General features: G+C 34.9%; 1 protein-coding gene across 7 annotated transcripts in view; it reads left to right on the top strand.

Moving 5' to 3' along the window:
- IFT88 (intraflagellar transport 88) overlaps nt 1-14,088 on the top strand; it is a 193,911-nt gene that overhangs the window by 50,173 nt on the left and 129,650 nt on the right. For 5 of the 7 annotated variants that reach the window (XM_045844893.1, XM_045844899.1, XM_045844894.1 and 2 more), the window contains 7 exons: nt 3,731-3,787; nt 4,957-5,013; nt 5,610-5,673; nt 6,385-6,454; nt 8,363-8,453; nt 11,826-11,930; nt 13,197-13,299. In XM_045844893.1, coding sequence (XP_045700849.1) covers nt 3,731-3,787; nt 4,957-5,013; nt 5,610-5,673; nt 6,385-6,454; nt 8,363-8,453; nt 11,826-11,930; nt 13,197-13,299 — 547 coding nt within the window. The remainder of the gene's footprint in view (nt 1-3,730; nt 3,788-4,956; nt 5,014-5,609; nt 5,674-6,384; nt 6,455-8,362; nt 8,454-11,825; nt 11,931-13,196; nt 13,300-14,088) is intronic. The other 2 variants (XM_045844898.1, XM_045844900.1) reach the window with 2 other exon arrangements.

Consider the following 14,088-nt stretch of genomic DNA (forward strand, 5'->3'; position numbering starts at 1 on the left):
CACACTGTTTTTATTACTGTAGCTTTCTAATCTGTTTTGAAATGAGGAAATATGAGTTCCCCAACTTTGTTCACCTTTTAAAAAATAATTTTGGCTATTCAGGGTCCCTTCAGGTTCCAAATGAATTTTAGAATGAATTTTTCTATTTCTTCTAAAGAAAGCATTGGGATTTTGGTAGGTATTGGATTGAATCTGTGGATTGTTTTTGGTGGTGTAGATATCTTAACAATATTATTAAGTTTTTCCATCCATGAACATGGATGTCTTTTTATGTATTTGAATTTTCTTTAATTTCTTTCAGCAATGTTTTATAGTTATATTTTATATCAAATAATTGTTTAGGCTTTTGAGAACATAAATATTATTTATTTAATATGTTTAAGTCACTCATTGTTTAAAAGATATTTGTCTTTCTAATTTTTAAGGTTACATAAACAGTGATTCTTCAAAACATTGGTGCTTAATTTATAAATTACTACTCCTCCCTAGGATTAATGGCACTCGATTAATTAATTTATATTCCACCAGTACATTAATTGATAGTATGATTTTTTTCAGTATTACTAAAATTTTTGCATATGTCATTCAAAGCATAGACATCTGATTTGTAACATGCATGGAATCTTCCAAGCTTCATTTGTAGTTCAAAATGAACAAGGTTGGTACTAAGTGAAATAGTGAAGTGTAGAAAGTTCTTTGAGAAAGAGTATAAATTGTTATGGGGCCATAAATAAAGATTATCTGACACTGGGACAATCAGAATAGGCTGCTTAGGATAAATTTACATTTGAATGTTAAAAGATATGTACAGTTAAGACTGACCTTAGATGTGGGAGGAGAGGTATGACAGGTAAGGGTGTGAGGTGAATAAAGGAAGAGACAGGGTAGGATCTGCTCTGTCTGAAGAGGTCTGACTAATGCTAAAAATATGATTTAGTTATTTGTAACTAGTTAAGAAGAATAATAGTTTATGTATATACTATTATTCTTTATATAGAGAAAGAATATATATAAAGAATATAAGCCTTTCCTTCCATTTGTTCTCAGAAAAAGTATTGAGACCCTATCCTTTCCAGCTTTTTCTAAGACCTGTTATCTGTCAATTAGGTCAAGTTTTTAAATGTTCTTTTAAAATTGATTTGAGAGAGAGAGGGAGAAGAAGTGGGAGGGGAGAGAGAGAGAGGGAGAGAGACGTTGATTCATTGTTCTACTTATTTATGCATTCATTGGTCGCTTGTTGTATGTGCCCTGACAAGGGATCAAACTGGCAACCTTGGCATATGAGGAGGATGCTCTAACCAACTAAGCTACCAGGTCAGGGCTTTAATGTTTGTTGTTGTTGTTTCTAGAGAGAGGGGAAGGGCATGGAGAGGGAGAGGGAGAATGAGAGGCAGAGAGAGAGAGAGAGAGAGAGAGAGAGAGGGAAAGAGATAGAGAGAAAGAGAGAGAGAGAGAGAGAGAGAGAGAGAGAGAGAGAGAGAGAGAGGAAAGAGCCTGCATTCCTGCATTCTCTATGCTCCCTGACAAGGGCATGTACCCAAACCAGGGATTGAACTTACAACCTGGGCATGAGCCCTGACTGGGAATCAAACCAGGGCAAACAGACATTGTATAGCCTTACATTATCTCTAAAATTTTGTGTTTACCATGTCTAGCATTCAATCAAAACCAACCAGACATATAGGAGGCAAGACTGCCTAACCAAAAGCCAAGAAAAACAAAAGAATGAAAAGAAATCCAGTAAGTGATACATATGAGGTCTGTCTGGAAAAACTCCAGCCACTGTTAATATAAGGAGAATGGGTTGCTTGACATCACTGTAACTTGGCAGCCAAGAAGAATGGACTGGAATGTGCATGTGTGAATAATGACGACTTCACTGTACTCATCAGTGGGGGTGGTAGATGCTATTGAGTGAGCATGTGTACTGTGTGGCCATCACATTAAAAATGACTGAGTGGGTAGAGCAATAGATCTGCATCAGATTTTGCATTAAGCTTGAATATTCCACTGTGGAAACTATTCGAATGATTCAGAAGGCCACAGCTATGGGCAACTGGTGATTGGCAGCTCCATCATGACAATGTGTTAGCTCATGTATCACGTCTTGTGCAGAGTTTTTTGGTAAAACATCAAATCACCCAGATAACTCAGCCCCCTGTAGACCAGATTTGGCAACCTGTGACTTCTGGCTTTTCCCACAACTAAAATCACCTTTGAAAGGGAAGAGATTTCAGACTGTCAATGAGATTCAGGAAGATATAGTGGGGCAGCTGATGGTGATTGACAGAACTGTATGAGGTCCCAAGGTGCCTACTTTGAAGGGAATGGGGACATCATTGTCCTGTGTACAATTTTTCTTGTATCTTGTATCTTCTTCAATAAATGTCTCTATTTTTTAATAGTATATGGCTGGATACTTTCTGGACAGATCTCAGTACGTCTGTGCTGTCCAGCATGGTAACCATTAGTGACATGTGACTATTTATACTTAAATTATTTAAAATTTAGTAAAATTTAAAAATTCAGATTCTTGTTACAACCAGCCACATTTCAAATGCTCAGCAGCCACATGTGGCTAGTGGCTGACTCATCAGACAAGGCAGGTACAGACTTCCCATCAGTGCAGGACAGTTCTACTGGATGACAGTTCTACTGGATAACAGTCTTAGGTGATCTCATCTTTCACTAGAGAGAATTCACTCTTACTTTTTTCCCCGGGGACACTAGGAATCCTGGTTCGCCTTAATCCAATTGAGTTTAAGATGATCCTAAATTGGACATCAGTCTTTATGAGGGATGATATACTTCTAATTTAACTTTTCAGTCTTAGCCTTTTGAGATCACAGTCTAAAGCTCAGATTATTACAAGGGCAGCCACCTTGGTAGGCCCTCAGCTCTCCTCAGGCCTGTGAGTCTACAAAAAGCTACATACAGCTTCTTAGCTTTGCCTTTGGAATAAGCAGATGCCTGTAGGAGAAAAGCAGACCGCAATGCAGGCTCACCTCTCAAGCCTTCCCCTTTCCTTATCTGAAAAACTTGCAATTCTTTACTTCCTCAGTGGTTCTCTAAATGTATTCAGACTGATATTTTACAAAATTATTTTTGTCCCCAGGTTATTAATTCTTAGTGGAAACGTTATTTAAAACAGTAGTCCATCATAACCAGAAGCAGAGCTTCTGTATTGATGTTTTCATCAAATGTTTCAAACAAATATGCCTAACAGCTGAAATCTTTAAGTCAGTTTCACCTACATGGTCCTGTTTGATTCCAACTACAATTTTGTGATCAGCATACCTTGTATCCTTATTTCAAAGGTGAGAAACTTTAGATTCAAAGAGATTAAATAAACTCAGCTAATAGAGAGAGAGCTGACATTTGAACCCATATTCTCTAACTCCAAATCCTGTCTATTGTTAGACCTAGTGGCTGGCAGTAATAAGTATTTGTGGTAAATGATGGAAGCAACCACGAAAACTGATCTGTCCTATAGGCACCTCTGGTCATCCTAAAGCCCTTTTCTCCTGTGAAATGAATCCAGAATAAGTCTCCTTCCCAATACCTAAAATTCCTGGACTCCTTAATAGGTAGGATAATTTAAAAGGAAATTATTCTAAGTATTATATAAACACTTCTCTATTGATGAGTTTATATTTCCCATCTCTTTTCCAGTTTTCTATTATATAGCCTAATCTGACTTCTATTAACTATGTTTTTTTTCCTCCCCAAGATAACTGCTAAAATACCAAGCACAGCAGTTACTAGACCTGTAGCTACTGGATATGGGGTAGGTTTTCTTAAGCTGAAAATATTAAGATGCTTTTTCTTATATATAAGTTCATTTTAGGCAGTTCTTAATAATTTTGGCTATCTTTCAGTCCATGCCCCAGATATATTTTTTGTTTTGAATAGTTACAAACATTATAAAAGTCTTATTTGACTAATAGCTTTGAATATTCTGGTCATTTTGATTGTAAATATATCAGAAAACATTTTACTACCTTTTTCTATTTGTAAACCTTGTGTGTGTTTATTGACTTCCTTTCATTTTTTTATATAATATAACCAAGTCCCATGTGTATTCCATTCATACATTTTATGTGAAGTTACATGTTATATAAATGTAAATATGTTGGTAATTTTTTTAAACTTACTAATCAAATCATTAAAAAGTAAAATTTGGGGGTATAAGGGGGCTAAATGGTAATAAAAATATAATAAAATTATTAAACTAAGTAAAATAAAAAGTAAAATTTAAGAAAAATTTCAAAGGCATATATTTGAGTGTTACTCTTATTTGCGATATTTGGAGGAAAGATGCTATATAAAAATCTATAAAGAAAAATCTTTTAAATGTTGCCCAAATTTGGATATTTTAGTTTATATGAAATAGTAAAGGAACTGGAGAAACATGAGAGAATGAGATGGGATTGTCTTTATGTTAACACTTCATAGAGGTCAGAAAAACAGTTTCAGAATCTAGAGGTCCAGGGCACTTACCTTCGTGCTGTCCCTTTATATGAATAAAGTAGCCTTTATACATAATATAGTATGACTATGTGTCATGTGAAACATGCCTTTATTAATCAGCCCACATATGTATTACTTACAAATTTGATTTTTGGTGCTGTTTTAGAATAGAAAAGCAAATATTTTCTGTTAAGGGCTTAGGCTTTCCAAGCCAGACAGTCTCTGCTGCTACTTGACATTTGTGGTGCTAGAGCAGCCACAGATGGGTGTGTCTGTGCTCCAGGGAAACTATTTACAAGGCTGAGGGTTGTAGTTTGCTGATGTCTACTTTAGAGTTTTACCGTTTGATTCTGTGTCCTCAGGTGATACATGGAAAAAAATGTGTTTAGGTTCATCTGCCAATAGAATGAAGAAAATAAAACTTTCTAAATAAAATTAAGTATAGATTTTTTTGAAATTATTTTAACTTATTTTTCTGTTTACTAGTCCAAAACATCCCTGGCATCATCTATGGGAGGAAGACCCGTGACAGGGGTTATCCAGGTATTTCTGTCATGTGGTCGTTCATTTGGGGCTTCTCTGGTGATTTAAAATATTATTAGCAAAGTTTTCTTTTCTTTATTATATTATTTTAAAATGCTAAAGAAGGTGTTACTGATGTAATGACCCTGATTATTTAAAGTGTGGGCTACAGGTTGGACTGTTTGAAATCTTTAGAGGCCAAATCTCTGGACGTCCTGAGATTTCAGATGAGATCCCACTGGAGAGTGGATGTGGACTGATGGTTTGCTGGTGTGGTACTCTCTGGGACCCATTTTTCCTATGCTGTCATTTACAACCATGTCTGATTTTTTTCATGGTCATAGAAGATACCAATCAAAAGTAGGGGAATAAGCAGCTAATTGGCTATATAAAGTGCTATGTAAAAATCCATGAGTTTTTTTCAAATGGAGTAAGCACAGTTAGAGCAAGAAATTATACATTTGTAGGGGGAAGCAAAGAGACAGGATTGACATAGAGAAGCAGATGCACAGAATAAGCAGATAGTGATTAAAATCAGTATTAAAATTAGGGTTATGTTTAGGTATGTGTCATTTGTAGAATTGTAAATACTTTTAAATGATTCTTATTCTTTTAAGGATGGAGTTACTAGACCTATGACAGCAGTGAGAGCAGCAGGTTTTACCAAAGCAGCTCTGAGAGGTTTGTAATAATGTCTCTACTAATTTTTTTCAGATCTTTTCATATTTCTTACTATTTTTGTATGTGTAAGTATTATTACCACTTAAAATCTAATGTGGTATTGATTATGAGGTGTGCCATTATTTTAGTTACCGTAAGAAAGAAAAGGGCTGATAAAAATACTCTGCATCTCAATCGGGGTGGTGGTCACACTGGCATATAATTTCTCCAATTGTACCAAATTGTACATGAAAAATATGTGTTTTATTTTACATAAGTTAGAGTTTGATTTTTGAAAAGTAAAGGTAAAAATAGTATTTAAATATAAAATGTAAATAATAATTAAAAAATAAAATTATTATGACAAAATTAATGTATATTTACCAGTAAGATCAATTAAAAAGCCAATGCCAGATTATTGCTCACATGATTGATAATTTAGAGTTCATAATAGGAATAGATTACTGTGGAGGAGGAGTAAATACTGAGAGCATCTCATTTTTGTTTTTATATGTTAACACACAAGTTTTGTTTAAATAGTTTTCTGTATGTTAAAAATCTCACCAATTTCTTGATATTCAAAAAGTTTATATAGGCATGATAAATGTCCTGAATATTCAATAAATTGGTAATCTGAGCCACTTAATAAATAAGTAACTAGTACAAGGTTTCTTATTTTCTTCAATTATGCTGAGTTGCAAATTAAATATGAGTTCTTGAATTATGTCCCAGGCTCTGCATTTGACCCCCTTGGTCAGTCAAGAGGCCCTGCTCCTCCTTTGGAAGCCAAAAATGAAGATAGGTATGTAATTCCTTATGCTGTTGTTTTATTGTTGTTACATATTTTTTTATTTTCCAAATACATAATTCATAAGTATCTTAAAAGTTTGTGTCAGCACAATAGTAATTACAACAAGATCCCTAGTTCCTGGAATCAGCAAAAGAAACAAGCCTAAGAAAAATAGCCATGTGTGTCCTGTGTAGTTTTATTATAATATTATTTAACTTGAAGATATATCTAATTTTTATGGAGCCTAATATTAATGTTCTTGAAGGCCAAATAAGGTGGTAAATGTAATAAGATATGCTTATTTTAAAAGGATATTTCAAAGAAAAGAATTACAAGAACGTATAAGAAGTTAGTTTGTCATATCAATATTGAGAAACTTAATTTTTATTGAATTAACTTAGTGTTGTGTTAGTGGTTAGAAAGTAGCCAAAAAGCTATGGTACAAATTCAGCTGTATGTATTTAATGGTACCTAGGTACCATCGATGTGTACATTTTACAAATAGTTTTAGAAGCAAACACTTGCTGAGTACTCACTGTATGCGAGGTACTATGCCAGTACTCTATGTAAATATAAAGCACAAAAATCTTGATTTGGTAGCACTAATTAAATGGTAGGACTGAGATTTGAACCCAGAATAGTAGAATAGCTTAAGAATAGTATAGGAAATGAAGAAGCCAAAGAACTTATATGTATGATCCATGGACCTGAACTAAGGAGATGGGAATACTGGTGGGTGCAGTGTGGAGGAGCATAAAGGGGAGGGGAAAATGGGACAACTGTAATAGTATAATGGATAAAATATACTTAAAAATAAACAAGAGTCCAAGTTACAAGCAAAAACAACAAAATTTATATTGATATTTTAGGTTTTATAATAATAGTCAGCAACATTTCTTAGAGTGTTTCAGACAACCAAAAAATAGAATTCCGTATTTCATTGTAACCTTTATGAAACCACCATCCATTATGCTCATTGTTCAGTTAGAATTTTGTGGATAGATCTCTGTATCCCACTTGATGAAATTTGTATCCCACCTGATGAAATTTGTAGGCAGGTTCCACTGAAGAATATGATCCTATAGGCAAGGCTATGCTGTTAAATTCATTCCTATATTCTTTTTAAAGATCTCATTTCTGGAGGATCAAAATACAATGTATTTTGATATACATGTAAAATATTATCTAGGCACTTTTGTGCATTTGGAGTATTGTGTTATTTGCTGGAAGCAAATGGCAGCAAAAAGAAATTGATGTCATTTTTGAAAGGTGACTGATTTGAGGTGCTATGTTTGCTACTAATAGAGTCAGGGGGTTTTGAATTGCTCACCTTGTTAGAAACCTTCTCTTCAGTACCTATCTGGTAGTAAATAATAATAATTATGTTATCTCTTTTATGGAGGGCTTCAGTTTTCCTAACCACCAGATAAAGTCCCCATTTGCCACTCATCTAAAAGAAGGGTCTGCTTTCTCTTGGGGATGATAATACAACAGCATAGCTCCCAGACTTACCTTACTGCATTTAAATCCTGGCTCTAACTTTCTGTGTGATCTAAGGTACAGCACTTACCTTCTAAACCTGTTTCCCTGTTAGTAAGAAAAATAGTGATAGTATTTGTAGCAAATGTGATTATGAGAATTAAATGCCGTAATTGGGGTAAAGTATGTTGCTCAGTATAAAATTATACTTACACTCAGTAAATGATAACTGTTTTTACTGTTTTTCTGAATAATTATATAATGCAACTATTAAAAACAATGGTACATTTGCTATTTAATGCCATTTATACATTTGTCTCATCTATGACCTGTTCTTCACTTTTAAAAGCACTTAAAATGAAAATGTTAAAACTAAATTAAATCTTAGTATCAATATATATTATTGATGGTTGAATAATTACCTGCTTTCTTCTTTAATAGTCCAGAAGAAAAGATTAGACAATTAGAGAAGAAAGTAAATGAGTTGGTAGAAGAAAGCTGTATTGCCAACAGTTGTGGAGACTTAAAACTGGTAAGTTCATACACTAACAGGAGTCAGGATGATGAAGTATGTATATGTGTTTATCTGGTTTTATTTATGCACATGTGAAAGCATATATATAAATATTTTTATTTTGCTATTGAATGGCCTTCAAGTTTTCACTGAAAATTATTTTGAGAACCTGCAATTGTCACTCTCCTTCATAAGCTCTGATGTCAAAAAAGTTGGATGATTTTATAATTTTCATATTGGTCACTTCAGTAAGGGAAAAAAATTCTAATGTGTTTGTTGGTTAAATACATTTGTATTTGTAAATATATTTGTATTTGCAGCCTGGTAGACTATTGGATTAAACCCAACCTGCATCCACACACAGTACAAAGGGCTCTTTTCTTATTTAAGCCTCACTACCCTAAAGTAGTTTTTCTTTTTTTTTTAATACTTTTTCTTGCTTTGTGTTTATCTTTTTTTTTAAGATTTTATTTATTTATTTTTTAGAGAGGGAAGGGAGGGAGAAAGAGAGAGAGAGAAACATCAATGTGCGGTTGCTGGGGGTTATGGCCTGCAACCCAGGCATGTACCCTGACTGGGAATCAAACCTGTGACACTTTGGTTCACAGCCTGCACTCAATCCACTGAGCTATGCCAGCCAGAGCAGTAGTTTTTCTTAAGTAGACTGCAAAATCATTGTTTTCTTGCTGGGAATCCTACTCTGCTTTTTAAAAATTATTAAACATATTCTTTTAATCTGCTTTTGTTCACATTACTTTGTCATACTATATAATTTCTGTGACTTTCATTATCTGATTAGTGAACACCATTAGGAAGAATTGTTTGGTGTGAAAAAGCTACTTTTGGGGATCTGCACATGTACTGATACGCCAAGGATTTGGAGAAAGCAGCCCAGGAGTTCCAGCTATGATGGAAACATAGGTAGAAACACTTCACTTTCTCGTACAACCAAAAGAAAGACAACAACAAATTTAAAAACAAAAAACAACTAGAACTGCCAGATACTCAAACTTCATGGAAGTCCAACAACCAAGGAGTTAAAAAAAATCATCCAGACTGATAGGAGGGGCAGAGACAGGCAGCAGAGGTGTAGAGGACACACAGCCAAGGAGGTGGCTAGTGGACCAGTTGGTCCCATATTTGTGGGACAATAAGCTCAGAAGAACCATTGGGAAGCAAGACAGACTGCAGAACCCAGGGTTTCAGCATGGGAAACTAAAGACTCAAAACCTCTGAATGTAAAAATCTGTAGGAGTTGTGGCAATGGGAGAAACTCTCAGGATCATAGGAGAATCCATGGGAGAGGACCACAGGGTCCTAAAATGTACACAAATCCATACATCTGCAAATCAGCATCTGAAAGGCCACAATCTGCTTTTGGGAAGTGAGGGAAGTGATGGAAATTAGGGCTAGAGCAGAGCCAGCAAGTAGCATTATTCCCTCTCTGTCCCCTCCCCCATAGACAGCACCACAAAGCAGCAAAGAGGGTAGCCCGGCCCTGGTGAATACCTAAGGCTCTTCCCCTTATAACATAACAGGTGCACCAAGACAAAGAGATATGACCCAAATGAAAGAACAGATCAAAACTCCAGAAAAAGAACTAAGTCATGAGGAGATAGCCAACCTGTCTGATGCAGAGTTCAAAACACTGGTAATCAAGATGCTCACAGAAATGATTGAGCTTGGTTGTAAAATGAAGGAAGAAATGAAGGCTGTACAGAGTGAAATAAAAGAAAATATACAGGGAACCAAAAGGGAAGGGAAGGAAACTGGGGCTCAAACCAAGGATTTGAAACAAAATGAAGAAACAAACATCCAGCTGGAACAGGATGAAGAAACAAGAATTCAAAAACAGGAGAGGCTGAGAAAGCTCTGGGACAACTTCAAACGCTCCAACATCTGAATCATAGGGATACCAGAGGGAGAAGAGGAAGGGCAAGAAATTGAAAACTTATCTGAACAAATAATGAAGGGAAACTTCCCCAATCTGGCAAAGGAAACAGACTTCCAGGAAGTCCAGAAAGCCCAGAGAGTCCCAAAGAAATTGGACCCAAGCAAGAACACACCAAGACCATCATAATTAAGTTACCCAGGATTAAAAATAAGGAGAGAATTAAAAACAGCAAGAGAAAAGGAGACAGTTACCTACAAAGGAGTTCCCATAAGGCTATCAGCTGATTTCTTAAAAGAAACCTTACAGGAAAGAAGGGACTGAAAAGAAGTATTCCAAGTCATGAAAGGCAAGGACCTACATCCAAGATTACTCTATCCGGCAAAGCTATCATTTAGAATGGAAGGGCAGATAAGTGCTTCCCAGATAAGGTCAAGTTAAAGGAGTTCATCATCAAGCCCTTATTATGTGAAACGTTAAAGGAACTTTTCTAAGAAATACAAAAAGAAAAATATGAACAGTAAAACGACAATGAACTCACAACTATCAACAACTGAACCAGAAAACAAAAACAAAAACTAAGCAAACAACTAGAACAGGAACAGAATCACAGAAATGGAGATCCCATGGAGGATTATCAGTGGGGAGGGGAAGTGGGGGGGGAAGGTACAGGGAATAAGAAGCATAATAGGAAGGCACAAAATAGACAGGAGGAGGTTAAGAATAGTATAGGAAATGGAGAAGCCAAAGAACTTATATGTATGACCCATGGACATGAACTAAGGGTGGGGGGAATGCTGGAGGGTGGTAGGGTGCAGGGAGGAGGGAGATAAAGAGGATAACAAAATTGGGATAATTGTAGTAGTGTAATCAATAAAAAAAAGGAAAGGAAAAAAAGAAAAGCTACTTTTGTTGCTCGTAAATAAGACTGGTGCTTTTTTAAATCTAGTTCTAAAAAAAAAAAAGAAAAAACCTCCTGTTGAATTAATCTGTCTGTACTTAGTCCCTCAATAGAAATAGAAAGTTCCTGGCATTCTGAATAGAATGTGAGAGCCAAACTAAGCATCTGCTATAACACTGAGTAGGAGTTATCCCGTGACTTGTCTAGATTTTGGGCATCCCAGAAACAAAACAAATCCATCTAAATTCTTATCTCATAAGATGGAATTAAAATATCCAAAGATTCAGGAGTTGGGAAAAAAATAAAAATCAAAGACTGTTAAACCTAAAAGTAGTGCAAGGAGTGGTGATGAAGAGACAGGACTTGGGGCAAAATTTCTGTACATTTTGTCTCTCCAAGAATAAGCACATATTTCTATGATGGGGAGCTCCACTTTAAACAAACGGTCTGGGTTTGTTTTCAGGGGGAGTGTGTGGTTAGGGTACTGCTGGCCCCGGGCATCTAGGATTGGATACTGCATTCAGCTCAGCTACATGCAGGTGTTTCCCAAATGCACAGATGCTCATAACAAATGCTCAGAGTGTAAACTTTATTTTAGGCGTTAGAAAAGGCAAAAGATGCAGGAAGAAAAGAGAGAGTGTTGGTGAGACAACGTGAGCAGGTGACATCTCCAGAAAACATCAATCTGGATTTAACGTACTCAGTAAGTATGAATTACCTGTTGTGTAAAATTATTTTGGCTAGGATTTGCAGATTCCAGAAGTCTTTTACCTTTTTTATTTCACGTTTCCTTTTATTTTTAAAAACTTAATGAACCTCCGATTCCTAGAATTAGATTAATAATAATCTTTCTTTGAACAGGAATTCATGAGACACTCTCATCTTTAGTCTGTGCAAAGGTCTTTTATTTAGTTTGTTGTTTTTAATAAGTTAGTAAGTACTCACAAACCCACCAGCCAGTGAATGACTCTCTTTCTTGAAGACTGGCAATATTTATGCTCTCTTCAATATGATTACTTTAATGAGATTCTTATGTGGACTTTTGGCCTGTGCTTTTTAAGAACTTCAAATGAGGCAAATAAGAATGATCTATGAGGGTAGCTAAATAAACAAACAGACAAATAAAAACAAATAAATAAATAGCTAATTTCCAGCAAAATTTCTTTAATTCTGAAAAGACAGTTCCTTGGTGTTGATAGTGTTGTGTAAAAGGGTGTATTTCCAGAGGAAAAGTCTTCATATGCCAAACACATGGAAAAAAGGACATTTGAAACTGAATAAGAATTTTTTGATGTTTACTATTTGAGCTAATATTTTTAATTCCATTATCAATATTAATGATCATATTTTTACCTCTAAAATAATTTGCTATAACTTAATAACTTAAATTATTTTTGACATAGTTTTTTTTGTTTTATTGTATTTTTTTCATTACCATTTATCCCCCCATACCCTCTTCCACCTGCACCCAGCCCCTTCCCCTCTGCCATCACCATATTGTTGTCCATGTCCATAAGTTTTTTTCTTTTTTGCTCAATCATTCCATTTAAACTATAATTTTACAGATAGAGAGGTACTATTCAAATAAAGGTTTAAGATATTTCTACTTAAATGTAATTTATACTTAGAAAAAGAATTTGATTCACTATCTTTTTTATTCCTTCTATCACCAGAAACATTAATAAGACACACTTGTTCTTTGTAGGTCTTGCTGAGGTCAATGGATGACAAATACTACCTAAATTAGAAAGAATATGTAGAAAATAAAGGTAACATTCAGAGGTCAGCCTTACCTATCTGAATGTTCTGGTTCATTTGGAATGCAAGATTTTCTCTGTCTACTTCATTTTCTAATTGGTTGGGTGTCTTGATATAAGTAGCTTTGTTATAGGACTTTAATCTCTAGAAAGATTAATGGCAAAAGGGGCCTAAAATGGTCATTGTGTGTCTGCAATATTTTTCCCCTTAGGTTCTTTTCAACTTGGCCAGTCAGTATTCAGCTAATGAAATGTATGCGGAAGCACTAAACACATATCAAGTTATTGTAAAAAATAAGATGTTTACCAATGCAGGTAGGTGTTTATAGTCAGTTTGTCTAATAAGTATAGTTATTTTGTTGTGTTCATTTATGTTTCCTCACTTTATAATTTCTTACACTGAAATGATCTATGCCCTAAAATAAATTTATGTTTATATAGAGGTGCCATGTTTAAAGATACTATTTATATGGAAATCCACACAAATGCAAATGAGGAAATACAGTTGGTATGAGGTATTGGGTTGGCCAAAAAGTATGTTATGTTCTTTCCATAAAATGAAAGACACATTTTTCATTTTTACCAATAACTTTATTGATCTGGCTGTTTTGAATATGTCAGCTATTTCCCGCTATTGGCTTCTAGTGGATAGAGGCCAGGGGTACTGCTAAAACATCTTCCAATGCATAAGACAGCCCTGAAGCAAAGGATTATTTGGCCAAAATGTCAACAGCATCAAGAAACTTTGCAAACCACTTTTGAAACGTTCAATCAATCACAGAACCTTCTTCATACACTCCAAAACAAATCTTTTTTTTTGCATTTCAGTTGCATTTTTACCTTAAAATAATAAAGCATAATATGCTTTATGTTGCACGTGTTCTTCCATCTTCAATATTAAAATGTCTGTGCAAAAATTTACCAATTTTTATAAGTTTTGTTTAAATGCATGCTGACATAACAGCTGCCACAATACAATTTAACAAAATTGTTTTGAATGAAGTTAAAGACAACTAAGCACTACTGGAGCCATCATATGGAAAAAACATAACAGACTTTTTGGCCAACCCAGAATATTACCTAGCAGTAAACAAAAATGTGTTC

This window comes from Phyllostomus hastatus, unplaced genomic scaffold, assembly GCF_019186645.2.
Source record: "Phyllostomus hastatus isolate PE091 unplaced genomic scaffold, TTU_PhHast_1.1 phas_contig_41, whole genome shotgun sequence".
Lineage (NCBI taxonomy): Eukaryota > Metazoa > Chordata > Mammalia > Chiroptera > Phyllostomidae > Phyllostomus > Phyllostomus hastatus.